We start from the raw sequence: 24,184 nt of genomic DNA, 5'->3' as shown, positions 1-24,184 counted from the left end.
TTTGAAAAGAACTCTGACATTGATAACTGTCTGCTTGTGCTAGTAGAGTTACTAGCTGCAGCGCAGCCGCGCTCGACATGCCGTTGTAGATGTGATGTCCCAGTGTTTTTGCTGTCATATGAATGCAGATTCTGCACTGCACATTACCAATTGGTTTATTCTCGTCATAATCAAATCGAAATTTTTCCAAAATGCAGCTTTTCCCAAGGTATTCTGAACTTTAATCAACTCCTCATGATTCAGCTTCTCCATGATGTACTGCATTGTCAACTGTCAGTATCGCCTGTTTAATGCATGTAAGTGACGGGCGATGCGCGTATGTGTATGCCTATTACATTTGTGTTACTTTCTTAGATGATGTATAATATTTATAATATAATCAATATAAAATGGGCTCTAGTCTCTACACATGAATTAAGAGCATTGTTTGTGTACACAGAGTGTACTAAAAAGAAAGGTTTTGAACAACTGATTTTGGCTGATGTCATTTCAGGTAGCATCCATCTTGCCAGTCAAGAAGTGTTGATCTACGAATGTGATGTAACAGGGAGGAGAGTAAAAATGGATAGGTCCTAAAGCATAGTTCATGTAAATGCACAGATTATTTGTTGTTTTGTCACAAGGGAAAAACAATATTGACCTTCAAGTTGGACTAGAAGGTCAATACCTCAACCAGTGAGGTTCAGGTTTTCCTTTCTCGCTCGCTCTCTCTGTGCTCATGCAGCTGAGTCTCTCATATGCAGAAGCCCCTTGAACCGTGCTTATAGTACAGTATATTTTTGTTATCTCTAGTGCAGGGGTCTTCAACGTTTTTTGGGTCGGGGACCCCTTAGATGAGAGAAGCATGGAGCAGGGACCCCCTGATAGTAAATGTGTAAAACAGAGATATTTAAGTAAGCAGTAAGGTACGAGAGGCTGCCTTTTCGTATTAGGCACAACGCAAAGTGAAGTAAAGTACAACTGATGACCAATCAGAATCAAGGACTGGAACTGTTTTATAAATAGAAACAAACCATATTGTCACACAGCCATACTATATTAACATGCATACATTTTTGTTAAAGTAGATTTAGTTTTTATATTAATATTATAACAATAATAATATAATATTATTTTAAGGTATTTGCAGTGTAAAATGTTTTCATTTTACTGTGAATTGGACAAGGGCTTTCAGTTTATAAAGATGACTGATCATGGTGAATGACACAAAGACTGTCTATTCTGGTGGGGATAGAGGTTGTGCTACTTTATAATTCTGAGGTCTGTTTCCTTTCTCGTGTATCGTCATTGTCACGAGTTTGAGTAACGCAGGTTTATTTTCTGCATAGCTTCATATCAGACTCAGGAGAACAACATGCAACGAGTCCCAGCGCATCTCTTTGGGGCAACTTTTTAAGAGGCGGATTTCAACCTGAATATGAATCTTGCACAAAGCACCATCACGGCGCGCGTTTCATTCGTTTTTAAATGCGAGCGATAGTTTTGTCAAAGTTTATAATGCAGACGCGGTGTGATGTCATTTGCCTGTTGAATTAGCGCTTTAAATCTGAACCGCGTGAAACAGCCGTCCAAGTTCAGAAATATAGATGAGACATGTCGCACTGATTCTAAAAATGACATTCTGAAAGAAAGACACACATGCCTATAAGATTGACCTGTTTTATGATGACACTTTGTCGCTATTGCTGCTTCCTGAGTGGACATTTATAATCTTTAGATATTTTATTTTGGTCCGCTGGCTAAACTGAACGCGCGCCTTCAAACCTATGCGGCCACGCACGTGCACAACTTAAAGGGGACATGTAACGTTTTGTATATATATATTATGTTTTAAGCAAAAAATAGCTTGTCGTTAAACATCATTTGGCGGACCCCCTGCAGTTCCGTCACGGACCCCCGGTTGAAGACCCATGCTCTAGTGCATTTTCACTTCAACAATAACTGTTTCTAACAAAACTAAATGATTTAATTACAAGAAAAAATCAAAACGGCGGTGGAAGACGGTGACGCGGTTGGCAAGTGATCTAACCAGTGAGAGGCTGAACCCCCAGTATCACCGGTTATACTGACTATCACAACACGTCTAGAGTGTAGTGACGCACAATGGGTCTTGAAGTGAAGTGGGTCTTGGCAATTGCCTTTACAGGTTTGCGTTTTTATATCTTGAGTCAGCTTGAGCTTTGCTCGTTCAGTAGGACTGCACAATGTATCGTTTAAGCATCAATGTCACAATGTACGAATCCATATAGTCACATTGCAGGAAGAATAGGTAGCTATCATAGTTGGTCCATGATTCATGTATTTTTTTGTTAACATTTCATGGTGACACAGACTTTAGAGCGTCCAAAGCGTGAACAAGCTTTCCTGTACTTTTTGATAAGCGTCCTTTTCCGGGCAACATGAGCTTATTTGGAAGCTCAAGTTGGCGGCGTGTGAATGTACAGTTGGCATTGACTGACTCTGATAAGTAATTGGACCGGGAACAACCTGAACTCGACTGCCAATTTAAAATATACACCCGGAACTGTACTGGTTCCGGGTCCCCCATGAAGACCTCTAATTGCACACAACTCTGCTCAAGTTCAGAAACATGCTCGCACAAAAAATATCATTACAAAAGAGTGTCATTATCACAGATAAATGTGTGTGAATAGCAGATAAATTACAGTATGTCTCTATCCAATTGTGTTAGTTCATTAAAGGAACACGCCCACATTTTGGGAATTTAGATTATTCAACGTATCCCCCAGAGTTAGATAAGTCCATACATACCTTTCTCATCTCCGTGCATGTTGTAACTCTATCTTACGCAGCCCCCGCTAGCTTAGCTTAGCACAAAGGCTGGAAGTGAATGGCTCCAGCGAACATTTTCCTATTTATGTGTTGTGATTTGTATAGTCACACCGTGTACAAATAACAAGGTCATATGAGACACAGACATCTTTTAACAGTATACATGCTGGGAACTATATTCTCAGAAGGAGCAACCGAGAAGCCTGCTGGTGACAGAGAGTTTGGTCAGAGTTGTGCAAATCACTGTGCCCAGTAGCAGTGCTTTGCCTTCTGAGAAACAAAAGGCAGGGTTTAGTCTAGCGGGGACTGCGTCAGACAGAGTTACAGCATGCACCAAAATGAGAAAGGTATGTATGGACTTATCTAACTCTGGGGGATACGGTAAATAAGCTAAATTCCCAAAATCTGGACATGTTCCTTTAAACATTGTTGTGTGTTTAGTATGCTGGCCAATATTCTTATGATGTTGCTGAAGATATTAAGTTGTAGAGCTGTAATAAAGGTGTATTAGATATCAATGATCTCAGTTAGATAATTATATTAAAATGACTAACAGTGTTATAAGTGTTTAATCTCTGTGTTTGATACAGGTGAAGTGAAGTCAGTGTCAGTGATGAAGGGTGATCCTGTCACAATATACACTGATGTTCCTGACATTAAAACCTATGATCAGATACTGTTGATCTTTGGGTGTGATGAAAAACGGATTGCTGAAGTAAATAAACAAAACAAAAAGTTCACTCTATATGGGGAAGTCAGAGACGGACTAAAGCTGAATGATCAGACTGGAGATCTCACCATCACAAACTTCAGAACTGAAGATGCTGGACTTTATGAACTGAAGATGAGCAGCAGAAGACGATCCATTCAGAGGAGATTCAGTGTTAGTGTCAGTGGTGAGTAACTTTTGTCTTTCAGTTTAATCAAGAATTTACATCAGATCTCATTTATATCAGAGCGCTATGAACATTTCTACATTTAACACTTTTACACTGATAAAACCTGTTATACATACACAGGGTTCCCACGTGGAAAATTAGTAACTTATTTAACTCTTAGGCCTGCACAGCTTCAGCCTGCGCAGCCGGAGTCTTCCCAGCCACAGTCAGCCGCAGCGCCCCCTGTCATGGTCCCTGTCTTGTCTCTGCTGCAGGCCACAGCACCCCCTGTCTTGTCTCTGCTGCTGGCCACAGTGCCCCCTGTCATGATCCCTGTCTCTTCTCCGCTGCCGGCCGCAGTGCCCCCGTCATGGTCCCTGTTTCGTCTCCGCTTCCGGCCGCAGCGCCCCCTATCATGGTCCCTGTCTTGTCTCCGCTGCTCGCCACAGTGCCCCCTGTCACAGTCCCTTTCTTGTCCCCAATGTCAATTCCACCCTCGTCACCTTGTCACTCCACCTGGTCCTCAGCCTCCTTATTCATGCCATCTATAAGCTCTCCGCCATCCGCGAGAAGCACAGGACCACCTTTTGTTCCCGGCTCTTCCTCGTCACTCCCCTTTCTCGTTCCCCTCAGCCGGTAAACCCTGCTTTGTTCCCCTCTTCCTGGCCACCCTCTGTTGCCCCCTCAAAGCCTCTGCAGTCTGCATGGACCCAGCCTTCTGCTACACCACTGAGGTGAAGAACTCAAACTCCACCCGTATCCACTCAACCTGGACCATCCATGATAAACATCCATGATTCCATCACCCCCCCCCCTGTTTATTTTTCTTATTGTTACATACTAACCCATTCATTATCATAGCTTGTCTGGCTTTAATGTTTTTTGTAATGTTTTCATGTTTTTTGTTCAGTATGCAGTCTGTTTTTTCTTGTGTCTCTCCTTGAGGGTCACCAGGTGGCATCCCTTGAGGGGGGTACTGTCAGGATCCTGCCGGAGCCTTGTCCTGTTTTAGTATTTAGTCCAGTATGGCAGGGTTCTGACAGTACAATGTTTTGTGTGGGGAATACGTGGTCTGTGTTGACTATACTAGACCACGTATTTCCTGTGTCTTGTCACTTTTTACCCGCTCCCTTACCTGTTATCATTGTCCCCTGTTCCCCTCTGTATTTTGTCCCTATTTAAAGTCTTTGTGCCCAGTGTTCTGTCTGTGATCGTACCGTGTTATCCAGATCTGTTGCTGTCTGTTTCTATATCGAGTAAGCCAAGTTTATTGTCTGTTCATTGTGTGTTATTAGTATTTAGTCAGTCCAGTCTAGTTTAATGTCATATAGTCCAGTTTATCCGGTCCTGTGTATATTGTCTTGTTTTACCCCCTCATGGGTTTTTGTTTTCTTGTTTTGTTTAATAAATTGTTCAGTGCCTTGCCATTTTTGACACGTCTATATCTTAAAGAGCTCATCCAAAAATGTTAATTCTTGTCATAATTTAATCACTCTCATGTTGATCCAACCCAGAATGACTTTCTTTCTTGCATGTAGCTCAAAAAGACAAACTGTGACATTTTTCTGTATTTCTTATAATGATGAGTTATTGGTTACTGGGGTAGACAGTCACTAACATTCTGACAAACATCTCATCTTATTTTCTGGGTAGAAATAAAGAAAAACATTAGGAGAGTAAATGATGACAGAATTAGCTTTGTTCAGTGTATAGATTCAACTGTATCTTTTAAAGAAATGAAAAATACTTTTGAAAAATGTGTTTAAGATCATTAATGTGAATAAGTCAGATGTATATATGTATGAATAAAGACTCTGCTGAAAAAAAAACAATAAAACCATTACAGAAAATTCTAATGGTTTCCTAGCCTAGAAATCTAGACGCACCCTAGCGGCCGCAAAATATATTTGCTGCCAGGGTTTAGTCTAGGCACTCACAATACACTTAACCGGTCCAAAAACCAAAATTTGGTCAGGCCAATCACATCGTGTGTAGCGTCTGTGGGGCGGGCTTAACATGATGACGACAGAGCTGCAACGGTTCCTACTTGAAAAAAGAGAATGGCTGCTGCTGCTGGCGAACAGCTATCTTTTGAAGCGGCTTTGGCCGCGACTCTGGAGGACTTAGACTTATGTTTTTCTTTGAGAGAAGAGCAAATAAACCCTACTGAAGTCCTTTTTAAGCAAGAAAGATGTGTTTGGAGTTTTGCCGACTGGTTACGGTAACTACATCACCTTCTTCGTTGCTCTGATCCGTCATAGCGCTATCCTATTGCGTGCAGAGGCATTTTGAGGGACAACCTTATATCCCGCCCCTTGCATTGAGCCGTTTGTGTGAAGAGTTGCCAGACCTTACATCTTGATGTAGGTCTGGCTAACCAGGCTAATGGTTTCCATCAAAATACCAATAGGAACCATTAGCTTTTACCATTAAAACCACTACACTGTAGTGTGTTTTGGGCCATATTCCATTAGAACCAATACATAGAACCAATAAAACCATTAGAATTTCTGTGATATGTCTATGGTTTTTTTTAGCAGGGTAGTTAGGAGGACATGTTAAAATCACATGACTGGCCAAATGCTGCTTACTTATTTTAAATATGAACTCATTGATAGAACATTTCTGCAAAATGATTTCTGTGTGATACTTTGCAACTTCATCACATGACTTTAACACATCTGGTGACTGTAACAATCATTAAGTCATTACATCTGATGTTGGAGGATTTTCATGATTGACTTTAAATAGAATGAGATTCATTGACATTTATTCTGTTTTAATCAGATCTGCTGTTGGTTTCTGATATTCGTTTATGATCAGATAAACAGATTGATTTACAGTAATGGTTGTGTGTTTTTTGATCATTATAGAGCAAGGTCTGTCTCCAGTTGCTATAGCAGTAATATCTGTTATCTTCCTCCTGCTTGCTGCTGTTGCTGCTGCTGCTGGTGCTGGTGTGATTTACTATCGCCGTAAGGTCGCTGAACCAAAACACCAATTGGGTAAGAATCATCTACAGCTGAAGGAATATAATGATCTTTATTCTGCTATAATAGAGATTTAATTTAGGTGTAAACATGTTTGTTCATATTTAGTTTAGCCTTGTACGGGCCTCAAAGCTAGGCCCTGGCCCAATACGTTAGTAGTATGTATAAGGTACCACTTGGCAATAGGGGTGTGACGAGACACTTAATCCACGAGATGAGATGAGACACGAGATTGGGTTCACGAGAACGAGACGAGACGATATTTTTACACTTTTTAAGAAACCCTCGATGATAAAATAAATGAATAAGAAACTGAAATCATGTTATTTTTAAATGTTTTAACTAATCAAGGACTGGCCCTAACAATTATTTTACTAACTGATAATGAAGTCATTTGTTATTTTTGGGTAATAAAAATAGACCCAAGTGAGCAGTAGCTTTTAAAATTACATAATAATGAAGATGCAATAATAATTGGTTCAAATAAAGTATTAAAACCAAGTTACATTAAACAACATTATATTAACAAACACATTACATTTGTGGTCTATAAATAAAAAGCATTATGTATATGATAAAGAAATGCCTGCAGGGGGAGATAGTTGACTCGTCTCGCGGACGCTATCTTCATTTTCACTTTAGACGGAGAGAAACGCATATTATTAGCCATAAATAGCCAAACAATGTTTAAATCCATTTGAATATTTAATATACGTCCATTTCTTTACAATAGAAATGAACATGCAGACATTAAATCTTGTAAACTCTGTGATGGTTTAATCTGCTGAGACTTCACATCTGACACTGGTCAACAGACAAACACAACACGTCTCAGACTTCATACGAGCTCCCAAACGAACATTATTGGAAACCCAAACAAAAAAGCAAATGCAGTAAAAGACAGAATATAGAAGAGGCTAATTACACCAACCACGCTTTAAACGCTTGGAAACGCAAGGCACAAACATGAGAGGTGCACAAACATGCAGGAGAGAGTGAGCGAGTGGGGTCCGGTTCTTCAAAGCAACTGTAAACTTCCCTCACCACAACGTAAGGCCCGCATCTCCCCTCATTTGAGTGGACAATGGAAAGACGCGAATGACGTCGTGCGCTTCTCCGCTCTCAGCGTTCCTTCAAAGGTGCGTGCTGCGGCCGCCGGCAAAAACCGCAAGGCGCTCAGCGCGCATAAACAGCGCGCAAACGCTCCATGCCCATAGAATATCATTCAAAAAAGGCGCCTGCAACTGCCATAAACGCTTTTGGTGTATAACTGGCCCCTAAAAGGGACAAACAGAAAGCTGCATCCTCCGGAGGTCGCATATGCAGGCTGCATACGTCATTAAGGTTTATTTCAGATCATTAACTGAGCATTACATTCGCAAGTCGTGAGCATATTACAACAATGTGCGATTAACTAAATTATTAGTCAACTTTATAATTGTTAGTAGTCTCTAATAAGACAGTCTTTATGAAGTAAATGCAGTTTAAAAATGCGACCTCCGAAGGATGCAGTCTTTTATTTGGGAACGGCCAGAATTTCACCTACACAAGAAATCTCGCGAGACACACTTAATCTCGCGATACATATTTAATCTCACGAGATCTCGTCGCACGAGATCTCGTCACACCCCTAGCAAACATTGAAGTAAATGTAGTCCTGCTGGTGGGACAGTGACATTTAGCAGAAAATCAATGTTTTGAGGCATACTCTCTTTATAAATGAATCAGTTACTCTCCCTACATAATTTATTTTATAAAACACTGTTGAAATGTCTATTCTGGAGGCTTAGACCTTTCCAACGATATATAGTTTGTAGTTATAGATTAAAATTTACATCAACAATATTAATGCAAACTTAGGTGTCCCGTATTTGGGACGGCGACGCTTAACAGTTTAAAGTGTTGTATTTCGGTACAATTTAAATCATACCCGTTACTGGGTGAAAAAAAAATAATGCAAGGTGATAAAGGCGCCCCACGGATACTGATTGATTGATAGGTGGGGGAACGTGCTAAAAGAACCATGGAGATGGACGAGACAGGCACCAGTGATGCAGACACTGAATTCAATTCTTATGAAAGAAACCCCTGGCAATATTTAAGCGACCACTTTTGCATCTTATAAAAAATCAAACCTGCGCAAACATGTTCATGTAAGTTAATGATACTTGGGGTTTAAATTTGGGCAGAGGCTGAGCCCAGGCACATAGGCTGAGAGTCTCACTCTGCTCCGTGCCAGTGTGACCGCTGGTGTGTGTGCACACTGACGCGTGTGTTTCATTCCTATGCAAAGTAAGAAACTTTGACAACACATGTGAACTCTGTATATCCTTCATTTCAGATAACATCTACATCACTGATGTCTTAAATAAATAGTTAAACACTGATATATGGAATAGTATAGTGAATTACTACCCTCAGTATTGAACAACCGATATTTTATTTAAGTCAATTATCCATTAATTGTATTCTCTGTTAGGAGATTCCTAAAATTAATCATCTAGATGTTATAGTTCTGTTTATATTTATATACTGATAGAAAATCTGAAAGATTGAGTTAATAAACAGAAATTCATTCATGAAAATATGAGCTGATGTTTATAATCAATAAATAAGACACTTAATAGATGAAAAACACCTGAATTGATTTCATTTCTGTGTTTCTGTTTGCTGCTGTTACAGATGAAATACAACCATTGCAAGCATATGCGGGAGAATCAAAACTATTGCTAGTGGATGAGGGAGAATCAAAACCATTACAAGCGTATGGGGGAGAATCAAAACCATCGCAAGTGTATGAGGGAGAACAAAAACCATTGCAAGCAGATGAGGGAGAACCAAAACCATCGCAAGCGGATGAGGGAGAACCAAAACCATCGCAAGCGGATGCGGGAGAACCAAAACCATTGCAAGCGGATGCGGGAGAACCAAAACCATGGCAAGCGTATGGGAGAGAACCAAAACCATGGCAAGCGTATGGGGGAGAACCAAAACTATTGCAACCGTGGGTTGGTTCTCCCCCACAACCATCGCAAGCGGATGCGGATGCGGGGAAACCAAAACCATGGCAAGTGGGTGGGGGAGAACCAAAACCATGGCAAGCGTATGGGAGAGAACCAAAACCATCGCAAGCGTATGGGGGAGAACCAAAACTATTGCAACCGTGGGTTGGTTCTCCCCCACAACCATCACAAGTGGATGCGGGGAAACCAAAACCATGGCAAGCGGATGCGGGAAAACCAAAACCATCGCAAGTGGATGCAGAAGAACCAAAACCATTGCAAGCGGATGCGGGAGAACCAAAACCATCGCAAGCGGATGCGGGAGAACCAAAACCATCGCAAGCTGATGCGGGAGAACCAAAACCATCACAAGTGGATGCGGGGAAACCAAAACCATGGCAAGTGGGTGGGGGAGAACCAAAACCATGGCAAGCGTATGGGAGAGATCCAAAACCATCGCAAGCGTATGAGGGAGAACCAAAACCATCGCAAACGTATGGGGGAGTACCAAAACTATTGCAACCGTGGTTTGGTTCTCCCCCAAAACAATCGCAAGCGTATGGGGGAAAACCAAAACCATCGCAAGCGTATGGGGGAGTACCAAAACCATGGCAAGCGTATGGGGGAGAACCAAAACCATCCCAAGCGGATGCGGGAGAACCAAAACCATCGCAAGTGGATGCAGAAGAACCAAAACCATTGCAAGCGGATGCGGGAGAACCAAAACCATCGCAAGCGGATGCGGGAGAACCAAAACCATCGCAAGCTGATGCGGGAGAACCAAAACCATCACAAGTGGATGCGGGGAAACCAAAACCATGGCAAGTGGGTGGGGGAGAACCAAAACCATCGCAAGCTGATGCGGGAGAACCAAAACCATCACAAGTGGATGCGGGGAAACCAAAACCATGGCAAGTGGGTGGGGGAGAACCAAAACCATGGCAAGCGTATGGGAGAGATCCAAAACCATCGCAAGCGTATGGGGGAGAACCAAAACCATCGCAAACGTATGGGGGAGTACCAAAACTATTGCAACCGTGGTTTGGTTCTCCCCCAAAACAATCGCAAGCGTATGGGGGAAAACCAAAACCATCGCAAGCGTATGGGGGAGTACCAAAACCATGGCAAGCGTATGGGGGAGAACCAAAACTATCCCAAGCGGATGCGGGAGAACCAAAACCATCGCAAGTGGATGCAGGAGAACCAAAACCATCACAAGCAGATGCGGGAGAACCAAAACCATCGCAAGCAGATGCGGGAGAACCAAAACCATCGCAAGCGGATGCAGGAAAACCAAAACCATCGCAAGTGGATGCAGGAGAACCAAAACCATTGCAAGCGGATGCGGGAGAACCAAAACCATCGCAAGCGGATGCGGGAGAACCAAAACCATCACAAGCATATGCGGGAGAATCTGCCAATCTAAAGACTGATACTGACATACAGAGAGATGGTGAGATGAGATTTAATGAAACTCTTATAGCTGAAATCAATCCTGCAAACAATATTTCCAGTACACATGATGGTGAGAAGTAATAATTTATTTACATAAACATATCCTAAAAATTAATCTTGTGTGACGGATACGCTGTAAACTGGATGAATTTAGATCATGATTTTGAATGCAAGTCAATGAAGCCCTCTGCAGGTTGGGTATACCAAGATGGCCGCTCAAACTCTGTGCTGGCTTCACCTCACGCTGTTACGTTAAGCGTTCTATGCGCAATCCAGTTATTTATATAGATCAGTGGTAGTACCACATTTAACCCTGAGTTATGAAACTCTGTTCCTGAAGGTTAGCACAGTGCTGCTAAGCCAAAATGACGATGCTAAATATTTACAGTGTGAAATAATGCAGTGTTGGATAATGGCCAGGGGCCTGATGTATAAACGTTGCTTACGCACAAAATGGACATAGAAATGTGCGTACGCAATTTTCCATGCACATATCGGGATTTATAAAAATAAACTTGCCGTAAATAAGTGTGCACCATACGGATGCTCTCCACTGTGCGTACGCACTCTTTTTGAGCGGAGTAAAAGAACACAAACTCTGTTCTTGTTTTTATACACATTAAGTTTCAATATTCCTGTTTTATTCATGAAGATCAGCACTCAAATTGCATCTAGTCGCACCTGCCTATGAGTGGCAAATATTTGACAGATGAAAATTATTGAAAAGACGAAGCCTCTGGGGTGATAGTGCCCCACACATTTGTCACGAGCGCATCTGCGAGTTTGAAATGCAAAAGAACTATATGATAAGTCTTTTCTTCACTCAACAAACCCTAAAGGCTAATGTTGAGGAATGATAAGAAGTTTGTTAGCCTTTATCATCTAATCATAGACAAAACTGTAAAAAAAAAATAGTTTTAATTTTATTAGGCCAAATGAAAGAAATAAACCCGAGTGACTACATTGCTACAATAAACTTTATAACCTGTAAGATGATGAAAAAAAATGTGATGCACTTGGACATTTAATAATTAATGTTTAGCCTAATATAAAGAGACGTTCTTACAATGCGGGTTTATATAAGAAAAACACGAATGAGTATTTAAACTCTTTGGTTTTTATATTCTGGTTTCATCTGGTTACCTGTAAATATGCTTTTTTAAGGTTTGTACTGAACTTTTCGTTTGTAGCTACTGAACTTTTGTTTTTTTATATCTTAATGCCTTATGGCTGCGCCGCGTAATACATCATTGTCTTTGTTTTATTATGGGAAACACTTAACGCGAAACTTTAGCTGGGCTTGTCTACTTGCCTATAGCAGCCTATTCTCTATAAGGTATGTAATATTGCAGTCTTAATGCATTAAGTCGCGTTCAATGGTATAATTGATGCACTTGCCGCCTGAGATAAAGACGAACATGCCAGTGTTTAAACAGTGTTTTTATAATTTCTTAATAACCAATAAGGCTAAAAAATAATTTCTCTGGCCAAAAGTATATTTTAAATATATGCTAAATAAGTTAATTTTATAAAGTATATTTTTTAAGTTAAAAACTATTTAATTTTAATCTTTTTTTGTTTACAGGTTTGTAACAAAGTTTTTCTTCCAATGCGACGTGAATATATTTCCTTGAATTAAAATATATGAAGGGCTAAATATATTTTTTAATGCTTTAAAATGTATTTACTTGTGAAAAATATATTTTTGTAAACATATTTCAAAATATATTTCAGCAAATATATCTTTTGGCATTTTTTAATTATATTGAATTTAAAAATATATTTTACGATATTTTCATTGTGTAAGGGCAATCCATCTAGAATTTCTTCAAACCCTTTCTTTCCATTAATTAGAGCGTATTTGACTCGGACAACAATCAGCCTCTTACAGTATCCTTCTTTAAATGTATTTATTATAAAAATTACTGATAAAAGAACTAATGTTACAGGTCAAAAAACTGTGATGCTCCCATCTTTCTTTCTCTCAAAAACTAGGTCAACTCGACCAATTATCTTAATGGAGCTTCAAAATAAAAGTTTTCCAAAATTGAAAATTACACATAATATTTTTGCTCATTAAACACAGATTTAAACACACTATATGAATTAACAATAAACTTTGAATATGGCTCTTACACCTTGCGTTTTGTAACGTTAATCCATATTAAAATGATATGCAGACCACATTATGCCCAGTAAAACTAAGGGTTGTACGCTCCATATATGGTTGTTTCGGGGAGGAGATGGGGCGGCACGCACGTACGCACAATCTTCCGCTCACTGGGATTTATTAATGGAATTTTGCGCAGTTTCTTGAGTACGCATGGTTTTATAAATCTGAAAACTTTGGTGCGTACACAAAGGCTGCGTCCGAAACCGCATACTGTATAGTAGGTACTGAATTAGATGAAGTACCTAATTACTTACATTAAAACAGTAGGTACTGTATAGTATGAATCCTGGTAGTATGAATGAGATTCGGACGTACTACATCCGCCATGTTGCTACATCACGTGACATACGTCGTCATCACGTCATGTCATTTCAGCGCGAAAACAACCGCATGCCTCGTCTTCTTCATTGGATAACTCCTCTCCCGGGGCATCATGGGATAGTGAAGCGTCCATCGTATGCACACTGCAAAATCTAACCGGAAGTAGTAGGTCATCCGGGTACTTTTCGCATACTGTTTTTCGAATACTATGTATTCGGACATACTACTCGCCTCGCCTACTGCTTTTCGCGTACTATATAGTATGAAGTAGGCGGTTTCGGACGCAGCAAAATTCTGCCTTATGTGCGTACGCACACTTGAAGCATGGAATCTACGCAAAGTTTTATACATGAGGCACCAGGTGTTTAACAACCAACAACTAATCATATAGTGCTCATGAGTTATTCATGCACTTTTTACAGTATCAGAGAGTATATGAGAGAAATTATGAACTGTGACATCAGTTAGTACTGTTAACCCCCTTTTTAATCTACAGCTGCTTTACCTTAGGTTCAAAGCAAGTTTAAAATGTTAAAATAAAGTTAAGTGCAATGTAAAAATCTCTCATGTGAAATATATGTATGTGCTACATTTTTTTTTGTGTTCCCATTTGACTTCTAGACAACAAAAACCTGTTCACCTCACAGCAACATACTGTAGATGCATTAAAACACCATATTTAGTGTAGTACACACTGTGATGTTATACTGTTTTCATCTGTTTTATATAACATTTATCCAGTCATAAGTGAGAACCACATCATTAGTTTCTTAATATAAACTACAGTTTATCACACTGACTGAATGTTCATAAACTCATTTGAAAGTGGATTCTGACCTGAGACTGATTTATGTTAAACATTCACTGATCTGGAAAAGTCACAGCTTTTGACTGTATATTATGAAAGACAGTCTGAGAGGTTGAGATCATGTGATCATGTTTATTATGAGAATCTGAGCTGGTGTTTATGATATAAGGAAATAAAACATTTGACAGAAATAAAGCAAATAATTGTTCTGTTTCTTTATATGTGCACCTTGTACAGCAAAAATGGAAAAAGTCTCAGTGAATGAGGGGGAGTCTTACACACTGAAGAATAATCTTACTGAAATAAAGAGAGATGATGTGATAGAGTGGACATTTAAAGAAACTCTCATAGCTGAAATCAATCCTACCAACAAGATCTTCAGGACATATGATGGTGATGATGATCTATTCAGAGATAAACTGAAGCTAAATCTTCAGACTGGAGATCTCAATATCAAAGACATCAGTGAGGAACACACTGGAGATTATACACTGAAGATCATCAGAGATGGAGAAACCTCATACAAGAGATTCATTGTGTTTGTCAGAGGTGAGTAACTCAAATGTTTCAGGGTAATAATGATTTTATTATCATCTGTACTCTGTTGACAGTATACTGTAGATGTAATAGTGATTTATGATTATTAACTTACAGTGGAAATATTCACACTTTGTTTAATTCTGACTTATCTTCTGTTTAAACCTGATCTTAACTGCAAACAAACTTTTATAATTCAAATTTAAAACAGTTTGAACAAAAACTGTGACAACAGATGTGAACTCTGTTCATCCTTCATTTCAGATATGTGTTCAAGTTTGTTTATTATAGAAAATTCAACAATAATAATACAGTTGACAGGAATGTGCTTTGGTATGCTGACATGTTTCACACAACCATAACAACACAATATAACAAAGACAAAAAGGCACAAAAAAATAAATAACAGGAAGTAACAACACTTAACACACCTAGAAAGTGCATGGTTATAGACAATGCAGCACTAAGTTCAGTTGTGCGATACGTGCAAGAGCGGTAGACCAGGTTATGAAGGTTATAACGTAAACCATAAAGTGCTTAGTGCATGTTCAGGTGACGAATAGCTTGTAGAAAGGTACTGTTCCTAAACTGATACTACTGTACCTTCTCCCTGATGGTAAAAGTGTGAATATAGGGTGTGCTGGATGGGAGGGGTCAGAGATTATGTTTTTGGCTTTCCTGAAATTTCAGATGTTGTACTGTGAGACTATGGTAGGCAGATTATAGACAATGATTTTAGAGGCCCTGCTTACTACCCTCTCAAGTTGTTGTTTGTCCTGGCTGGTGGCACTACCATACCAAACCAGGATAGAGAAGGTGAGCAAGCTTTTGATGGTAGCCTGATCATGCTGGCTTGACTGACCCCAAATTTCCTCAGTTGACGGAGAAAGTGTAATCTCTTATGGGCTTTGGAAATAATGAGACTGGTGTTCAGGTTCCACGTTAGGAACTGATGGATGGTGATGCCTAAGAAACGGAAGGAGTGGACCCAATCCACTACCTGGCCATTAATGGAGATGGGAAGATGCTGGCCTGCCCTGTTCAACTATGAGTTCTTTTTATTGGGTTGTATTGAGAATAAGGTTATTGTCTACACACCACTGCACCAGCTGTTTGACCTCACTCCATTACGAACTTTACTCCGATAGGAAGATTCCTCACAGTCGCGTATGAGGCCTACAGTATGCGTGGTGTCTTCTGCAAACTTTGCAGTTTGACAGATGCAGAATTTGATGTACAATTGTTGGTGTGTAAAGAAAAAATAACAGAGGTGACAAGACACCCTTGTGGGGCACCAGTGTTCAGAATCCTGAGTGATGACGCATTGTTCTGGATTTTAACGTATTGTGTCCTGCAAGACAGGAAGTTGAATAACCACTGACAGAGTGAGGGATTAGCCACCATGGATAGGAGAGAATTGTACAGTTTGACAGGCAGGATGGTGTTGAAAGCTGAGCTAAAATCAATGAACAGTACACTGTTGGACTTAGTATCAAAATGTTGTAAAATGAAATGTCTGCAAAGTGAGACTGCATCATCCACTCCCCTATTTGCCCTGTAGGCAAATTTGTGAGGGTCTAGCGTGATGTGTGACAGGTACCTACAGACTAGGCGTTCAAAGATTTTCATGACAACAGAAGTGAGTGCAACAGGCCTATAATCTTTAAGACAGGTTATGTTAGTTTTCTAATTGTTGGTTTTATTATTGACAACTACATCACTGATATCTTATATAAACAGTTAAACACTGACTGAATATTTAGTGAATTCCTACCATCAATATTGACCAACTGATATTTTATTAAACTCATTTTACCCATTAGATGAATTCACACTGTTAGGAGATTCATACTTTTCATCATCTAGATCAGTGGTTCTCAAACTGGGGGCCGGGGGCCGCGAGATGGTGCCAGGGGGCCCCAGTTTTATGACATTTTATAAAATAAATTAATTTATCATGAAATCTGTGCAATTAAACCTATAAAAAATAGGCTACTTACCAACAGCACTACTTTCTATCATTTAATATGTTTTGTTTAATTAAAAGTTGAGTTTTAGAAAAGTTTTTTGTCATAAATTTCCTTTGGGGTGGCCGGGAAGGAATGTGCCATACACAAGGGGGGCCGCACACCAAAAACGTTTGAGAACCACTGATCTAGGTGTTTTAGTTGTGTTTATATTTATATACTGATAAAGAATCTGAAAGATTGAGTTAATAAACAGAAATTCATTTATGATTATATGAGCTGATGTTTATAATCACTAAATAAGACACTTAATAGATGAAAATCACCTGAATTGATTTCATTTCTGTCTTTCTGTTTCTGTCTGCTGCTGTTACAGGTGAAACATAAACATGTCTTGGATGCTGTTTGCATAGATTATGCGCAGTATCCAAGGTTTTAATCTAGTCCTTCATTAATATTTTTTCTTGGTGCGCTGAAGATCTTGCTATTAAATACGCAACAGCTGCATTGTAAATGTGTGGCTGGCTGTGCTAATAGCGGACTCGTGCTATAGGTTAAAAGGCTTGGTAACACTTTACGGTAATGGTACATGAATTATCATGAATTCATGTATAAATTCATGCATGAAATATGCATTCATTTATGCATTAATATCTCATGAATCATCAAGAACTAACACGAGTTCAACGTCTTTCATTCATGACTTCATGGATGAACAACACCTTAATTAAAACATTAACTAAGAGGAGTACATCATCATGAATTATGATTTATTACACATGATCATGAGGTTTTCTTTGTTCACAAAAAAATCGGTCTTCACCACCCATTGTGGATAAAGCTACAGTAGTGGTGGTAAATAAATCATCATATATTCCACTATTAACTAAGCATTAACTATCAATGACTTCATCATGTGTGTGGCCCCTCAACTAAAGTGGTGACTTGGTGCTTTGAAACACTTATGAACAATGTGGCATAACTGGGAACATTCAAATTCTGTGGGCATTCAAATAAAGTGGTCATCATTAACTAAGCATTAAAGGAGCACTTCACCCGTAGAAATATTAATCTTTATTGAAAGTGTGTCATATTTGTAGTCGAAATGTAACATACATTTAGAATTTGGTGACTATTTGACCGAGAAAAGGGGTGTTTGTAGTCTCACTCCCTCAACAAAGACATTGCACTTCCTTCTTTCAATGATGCAAAATGATGATTTTTACATCATTGAAAGAAGGAAGTGCAACACTGAAATCTGTATTTCTCCTGTCTCAGCGGCAACTGAGAAATTGATGCATGACCATTCAAAAACATGGTCATGCATCCACATCAGTAGCATGGTCCACATCAGTAGCTTTATACTGTACATTAAAAGGTGACTCTTTACCAAAAAAGATCAACCTGTTTGTAAAATTTTTTTTCTTTTTTTTTCTTTTTTGTAAAACAGCTTTATGTTTTTGAAAAGTTTTGAGATATACAGGCACTTAAAATAAAGTTCATGGTGTATGTACTTATTTCCTTCTCAGCTCTTTCCAGCTGTTGATTCAACTGGTTTATACTGTTTATATATACTGAATAAAGCAGTAAAAGTTAAGATCAAAGTCAATTTGTGTCCACAGTACATTGTTTGCAACGGCTTGAACCTTCACTTTCATATTGATGTCATTTCCCAGTTATGCCACATTGTTCATAAGTGTTTCAAAGCACCAAGTCACCACTTTAGTTGAGGGGCCACACACATGATGAAGTCATTGATAGTTAATGCTTAGTTAATAGTGGAATATATGATGATTTATGTACCACCACTACTGTAGCTTTATCCACAATGGGTGGTGAAGACCGATTTTTTTGTGAACAAAGAAAACCTCATGATCATGTGTAATAAATCATAATTCATGATGATGTACTCCTCTTAGTTAATGTTTTAATTAAGGTGTTGTTCATCCATGAAGTCATGAATGAAAGACGTTGAACTCGTGTTAGTTCTTGATGATTCATGAGATATTAATGCATAAATAAATGCATATTTCATGCGTGAATTTATACATGAATTCATGATAATTCATGTACCATTACCGTAAAGTGTTACCCCAAAGTCTTACTACGTTTGTTTTGCAATCATCGTCTGTCAAAAGGTTATTTAATTATATTGAAAAATACAAAAAGATGGAGAAGCCTAAATAAGCCCGAGGTCCGCCCGCGTATCAGCTGTGAAATCCGACACGAGGGGTGTGAAAGGGTTGGGCCTCGTCAGGCTTGGGCTGAAATGCAGGGCTTTACCCTCAGTCGCATTCATTGAGAAAAATGTAATGCCTGCTCATCATGAAAGCTCTTTACAAAATTATATCCCTCGGGGCTTTTGGTTCAAAGGCGTGCATGTTTGGAGAAATATTGATTGATTTTATATGTTTACTTCAAATTTCTAAAGAGAGGAGTAATATTTATTAAATTTTTAGTCCAAACACGGCATAATATTTGCTGAAGTTGTATATAATAGGCAATATTCGTGGGTCCTGAATCTGATAATGCCAAATGTCTTGTTGCCAGTAAAAAGTAAGGGGTGGGGGGGCTCTAAGATTATCTTGTCCCAGGCAAGACTGTCTTTGCATTCTACTACTATATATATATATATTAGTAGAATGCAAAGTAGAATTTGTGGCTTTTCTTTAGGTTTTCTTGACCGTTGACAACCGAGTCCACACAGGACCAGCAGAAAGTGCTGATGACAGGAGGATTCTTATCGACTTTAAAGGAATACTTCACCCGTTTGCATTAAGCTTTGTAGAAACACAGTCATATTTTTGAATGGTCGTGCATCATTCCCTCAGTTTCCCCTAAGACAGGAGAAATGCAGTTTTCAGTGTTGCACTTCCTTCTTTCACTGATGTAAAAATCATAATTTTGCGTTGTTGAAAGAAGGAAGTGCTGTATCTCTGTCGAGGGTGTAAAGCCCTATTCGGACGGGATTAGTTTTACAGGGGTAGATGGCGTAATGTAATTTTACCACAGGACCTCAGTAATATTAATGGTCAATTCGGACGGGATTAGAAATCTCTGTAAAACATTCAGAAGTGGGAGGGGTAACTCGTTTGTGCATCGCGTCATCTCTTGTCTTCACAGCGCATCACCTCTCGTCTTCACGTGCACGTTGATATCAGATGTGCAAGCAACATGAAACAGACAAGGAAAACGCGAAACACTGTGATTAATTTCAGGTTCGGGAGAACGTCAGTTTCATAAACAGTTCCGTGCCTCTGAGAATTAAATTTGACTTTTTTAAAAAAAGTTTGTGTTGTGTTCTATTCAGAAACTGACTTGCCACTGATTTGTTTCTCCGTCTAGAACGCAAGTAAATGCTTCTTTAAGCTCTTTTACATAAAAAGAAAACGCTAATTAAAAGGAAATGACGCGATTAACGTGTATATTTACAACTGGTCTATTCGCACTGGATTAGTATTACCTGAGGTAATTTCTCCGGACCTTTTTACAGAAGGTAAAAGTCGCCGTAATCGTTACTGACATTGTCCGTAATGATTACTGACATGGAGCATTCGGACTGGACTAAAATCACTGAGAAGCTCTGATAAAAACTTGCTTTACCCCACCTCCCTATGTAAAACTAATCCCGTCCGAATAGTACTTAAGACTACAAACACTCATTCCAGAGGGGGGTAATGGGTGATGAGGGGGGAAATGGGTGGGACCCACTTATGCTACAGACCTATTACAGATCAGTGGGTGGGACTTACGAAAATACACGAACATACACGATAGAGCTGCCATTTTTTTGTAAAATAAGCTAACGGACGCTGTGGAGTGAGCCAGACTTCATGTCACAATAATAGCGGAAGGTAATCAGTATAATTTTGAAGAGGGTGATTTTGCAAGCGTGATGCTCTAATCCAGGAGTGGGAAACCCTGGGTCCTGGAGGGCCACTGTCCTGCAGAGTTTAGTTCCAACCCTAATCAAACACACCTGAATTTCATTTCCAAGTAATCCTGAAGACTTTAATTTGATTTTCAGGTTTAATTAGGGTTGGAACTAAACTCTGCAGGACAGTGGCCCTCCAGGACCAGGGTTCCCCACCCCTGCTCTAATCTGCTGTTTGTGGCTAACTTTATGAGCCACAATACAGCAGAGAGCTCACGAGGACAGGTGCTGAGCCGATGCACGTCTGTGGAGTAAATATATTGTGCGGTGGACACTTTGTGTACAGTCTAGTTGTTGTCTTTGCACCCTAAAGTCACGTTCTGTCTTTTCTCAGTTAAATAGGCACCAAATGTTACATTTCAAGCACTTTCAATAAAGATGAATGTTCCAAAGAATGAAGAATTTCCCTCTAAATTAAATCTATATAAATAAAACATTATACATTATGTACTGTTTAAAATTAGAATACAAAACAAAACATTAACATAAATTGTTGCAACAGCAGTCTAACACGCTATACAACTGTAGCAACTATAAACAAATACAAATGCATGTGTCCTCTAACTGGATCTCACTACAGTTTATCCTGAACAGGTTTACATGAAAAAAGTGTGTTGAAAGTTGTATCGCTTTGCGTCTTTGTAAGTTTTATAACATAACGGATTTCATCAAAGACTAATGGTTTAGCCAGCCATGCTAACTTTAGGGGCTCTATCTTACACCCGGCACAATGCAACGCAATGCGCGACGCAAGTGTCTTTTGCTAGTTTCTACCCTGCGCAATTATAATTTTCATGTTTAGCGCCACGTTGTTTAAATAGCAAATGCATTTGCGCCCCCTTTTGCGCCCATGGGCGTTCTGGTCTGAAAACGAGGTGTGTTCAGGCATATTGTTGGCGCGTTGCTATTTTGAGGCAACTAAAATAGACTACACCATTGACCAACAAAAACCTGCTCTAAAGTCAACGGTGCAATATGTTTTTTGTTATTTAAAGAGCGCATTAGTAATATGCAGCTATGAACGGGACGACAACACGGATTTGCTTAACACATAGTACATGAATGCGCAGCAGCACAAAAACGCTTTTAAGTATGAAAGATTAAAGGATTAAAATGTAAAAGATTATTATTGAGTCTCTTGGACATAAATGAAGACTAATTATGAGACGTTAGAAGTTGTGAAGAGCTGCTTCACCTGCAGCCTGGTAAGTAAATAAATGCTTTGCTTTAAACAAATGCGTCTGTTTTTAAATGTTTTTAAATGCTACCTCACGGATTTATTGTATATGATGACTCTGTACCTGTGGATATGGTGAGATGAAAAACATTTTTAAGTAATGCTAAAAGAAACTTATGACGCTGTCCAAGTGCTGAAACGTGCGGAGAGCCGTTTGTAAATTCTTTATCTTCTGTTTGTTACAAATAAAGTATTTTTAGAGTACAAAACATCTTACATACTTGTAAATTATTTTTTGATGATATTGGATAGCCATACATTTAAAGCAATTAAAAGCTTGCTTTTTTACTTCCATGACTAAAAGAAAACGGGTTTTAAAGGTTTTAATAAAAAAATAACAATTTCAATACAAGTGAAAAACAACACAATTATTTAACATTATTCTTAAACTGGGGATCTTCTTCCTCCGCTTAGTTTTTCAGTTTACAAAGTCCGTCATCTAAATAGGGATTAGACATAGCGCCAGCTGGCTTTTAAAGGGGATGAAAGCTGAGACTCTCATTGGTTTATTGCACGTTACGCCCAAAATACTCCCAAAATACTCCCATTACCCTTTTCGACCATGCGCTTGCCGCACAAACCATTTTCCCGTCGTTAAATTAGCAAAAGTGTGCTGCGTGCTTTAGACAATGCGCTTAGATCTTTAAAATAGGGCCCTAGGCAACGTTAGCATTTTAACCATGTCAAGAGAATAAACCAACGTTAAAATTATACTTACTTATTTTTATAATTAAAGATGTAGTTTTCATAGAAGAATTTATATCCCTTCTCAAGTTTGGATACTTTTGTTTGTTAATGATTTTTCACAATCGTGTAAACATTGGAGATTTGGGGGAGATCCCACACTGATATTGAAAACCTTCGCGCCACCATTGCTCCAACACACTGGAAGTCGGTTATCTACCTTTTAAAACGGTGAAACTTTTGCCTTCATCCCGCTGAATAGCATGAATCCTTTCTTCGCTTCTTTATCAGTTGGTAAAAAATAGAAACTGAGATCTGGCTGTTTAGTAGAATTATTAGAACATTTATACGCAACAACAATCTCTCGCTGTGCTAACCATTGCTACAGACTACACTCTTAAAATGAATGTGTTAAATTAACACATCTTGTGTCTAGTTAAGGACAACACATCTAGTGTGTTGTCCTTAACTTAACACATCTCTGTGTTATTTTTGGAATAACACACTTTGTGTTGTTTTAACACATCTTGTGTTGTCCATTTCATTTATTTAAGCTCACATTCTACACGAAATGACACACAATGTGTTAAAATAACACATAATGTGTTAAATAGTTTAACACAAAACAATGTGTTAAAATTAACACATCCTTTCTTAGAGTGTAGACTGGAAGTCAGTTATCGCTACTTTTTTCATCGTAAGTGACACTTGCACTGTGATAAAGGCCTATACTGTATGTGAGGGGCTGTTTACACTTGGTATTAAGATGTGTTTTCATCGATCGGATCACAAGTGGACGAGAGAGACACATTACGTTTACACCTGGTATTTAAATCCGTCTCTTTTGTCCACTTTCGACCGCTTCTGTGCTGAATACTATGAGGGGGTGGTCTGTGAGACGGTGGGCAAATCTCTCTGCTGTCATTCAAACCCGAGCAGGAGTAATTATGAGTTTATATGGACGCAAACTAATATTATGTCGGAGTGCACTGCTTATTTAGCAAGTAAACATGCTGCACAGTGTTTTGTACGTGTGTATGTAAGAGCTTTCTTTGAATCTTCAGCGCAATTGATGAAATAGGATCGCGCAACTTTCACAGGCTTTCAAAACGAAACTACCGAGATCAGCCGCTTAGTTTTATTAATGAAAGGCTAAAAATAGCGCTGTTCACCGAATGTTCACCCCAGAAGTCAAAAAAAGACGTAAAACTTGTGTTTAATACCTCAGATTAGATAAATGGGCGGAGAGAAGGCGGTCGCGTGTGGCTGTTCGAACGCATTCAACCACATGCGTTCCGCAACTCCAAAGCGATCCGATCGAAAGTGGTTTCGACTACCTCTGGATGTGGTTGAAAGAGGTCGAAAGTGGACGCGCTCAAAACATTTTGAACACCGTTTACACCTG

At 39.1% G+C, this 24,184-nt stretch overlaps 1 protein-coding gene across 2 annotated transcripts in view; it reads left to right on the top strand.

Moving 5' to 3' along the window:
• Nucleotides 1-24,184, top strand: part of LOC135721195 (uncharacterized) — a 40,963-nt gene that overhangs the window by 12,092 nt on the left and 4,687 nt on the right. For both annotated transcript variants that reach the window (XM_073813569.1, XM_065243380.2), the window contains 4 exons: nt 3,384-3,689; nt 6,545-6,676; nt 9,344-11,188; nt 14,658-14,969. In XM_073813569.1, coding sequence (XP_073669670.1) covers nt 3,384-3,689; nt 6,545-6,676; nt 9,344-11,188; nt 14,658-14,969 — 2,595 coding nt within the window. The remainder of the gene's footprint in view (nt 1-3,383; nt 3,690-6,544; nt 6,677-9,343; nt 11,189-14,657; nt 14,970-24,184) is intronic.

Source organism: Paramisgurnus dabryanus, chromosome 24 (genome assembly GCF_030506205.2).
Source record: "Paramisgurnus dabryanus chromosome 24, PD_genome_1.1, whole genome shotgun sequence".
Taxonomy (NCBI): domain Eukaryota; kingdom Metazoa; phylum Chordata; class Actinopteri; order Cypriniformes; family Cobitidae; genus Paramisgurnus; species Paramisgurnus dabryanus.
The sequence above is the reverse complement of the archived record's forward strand: the minus strand, read 5'-3'. Positions and strand labels throughout refer to the sequence as shown.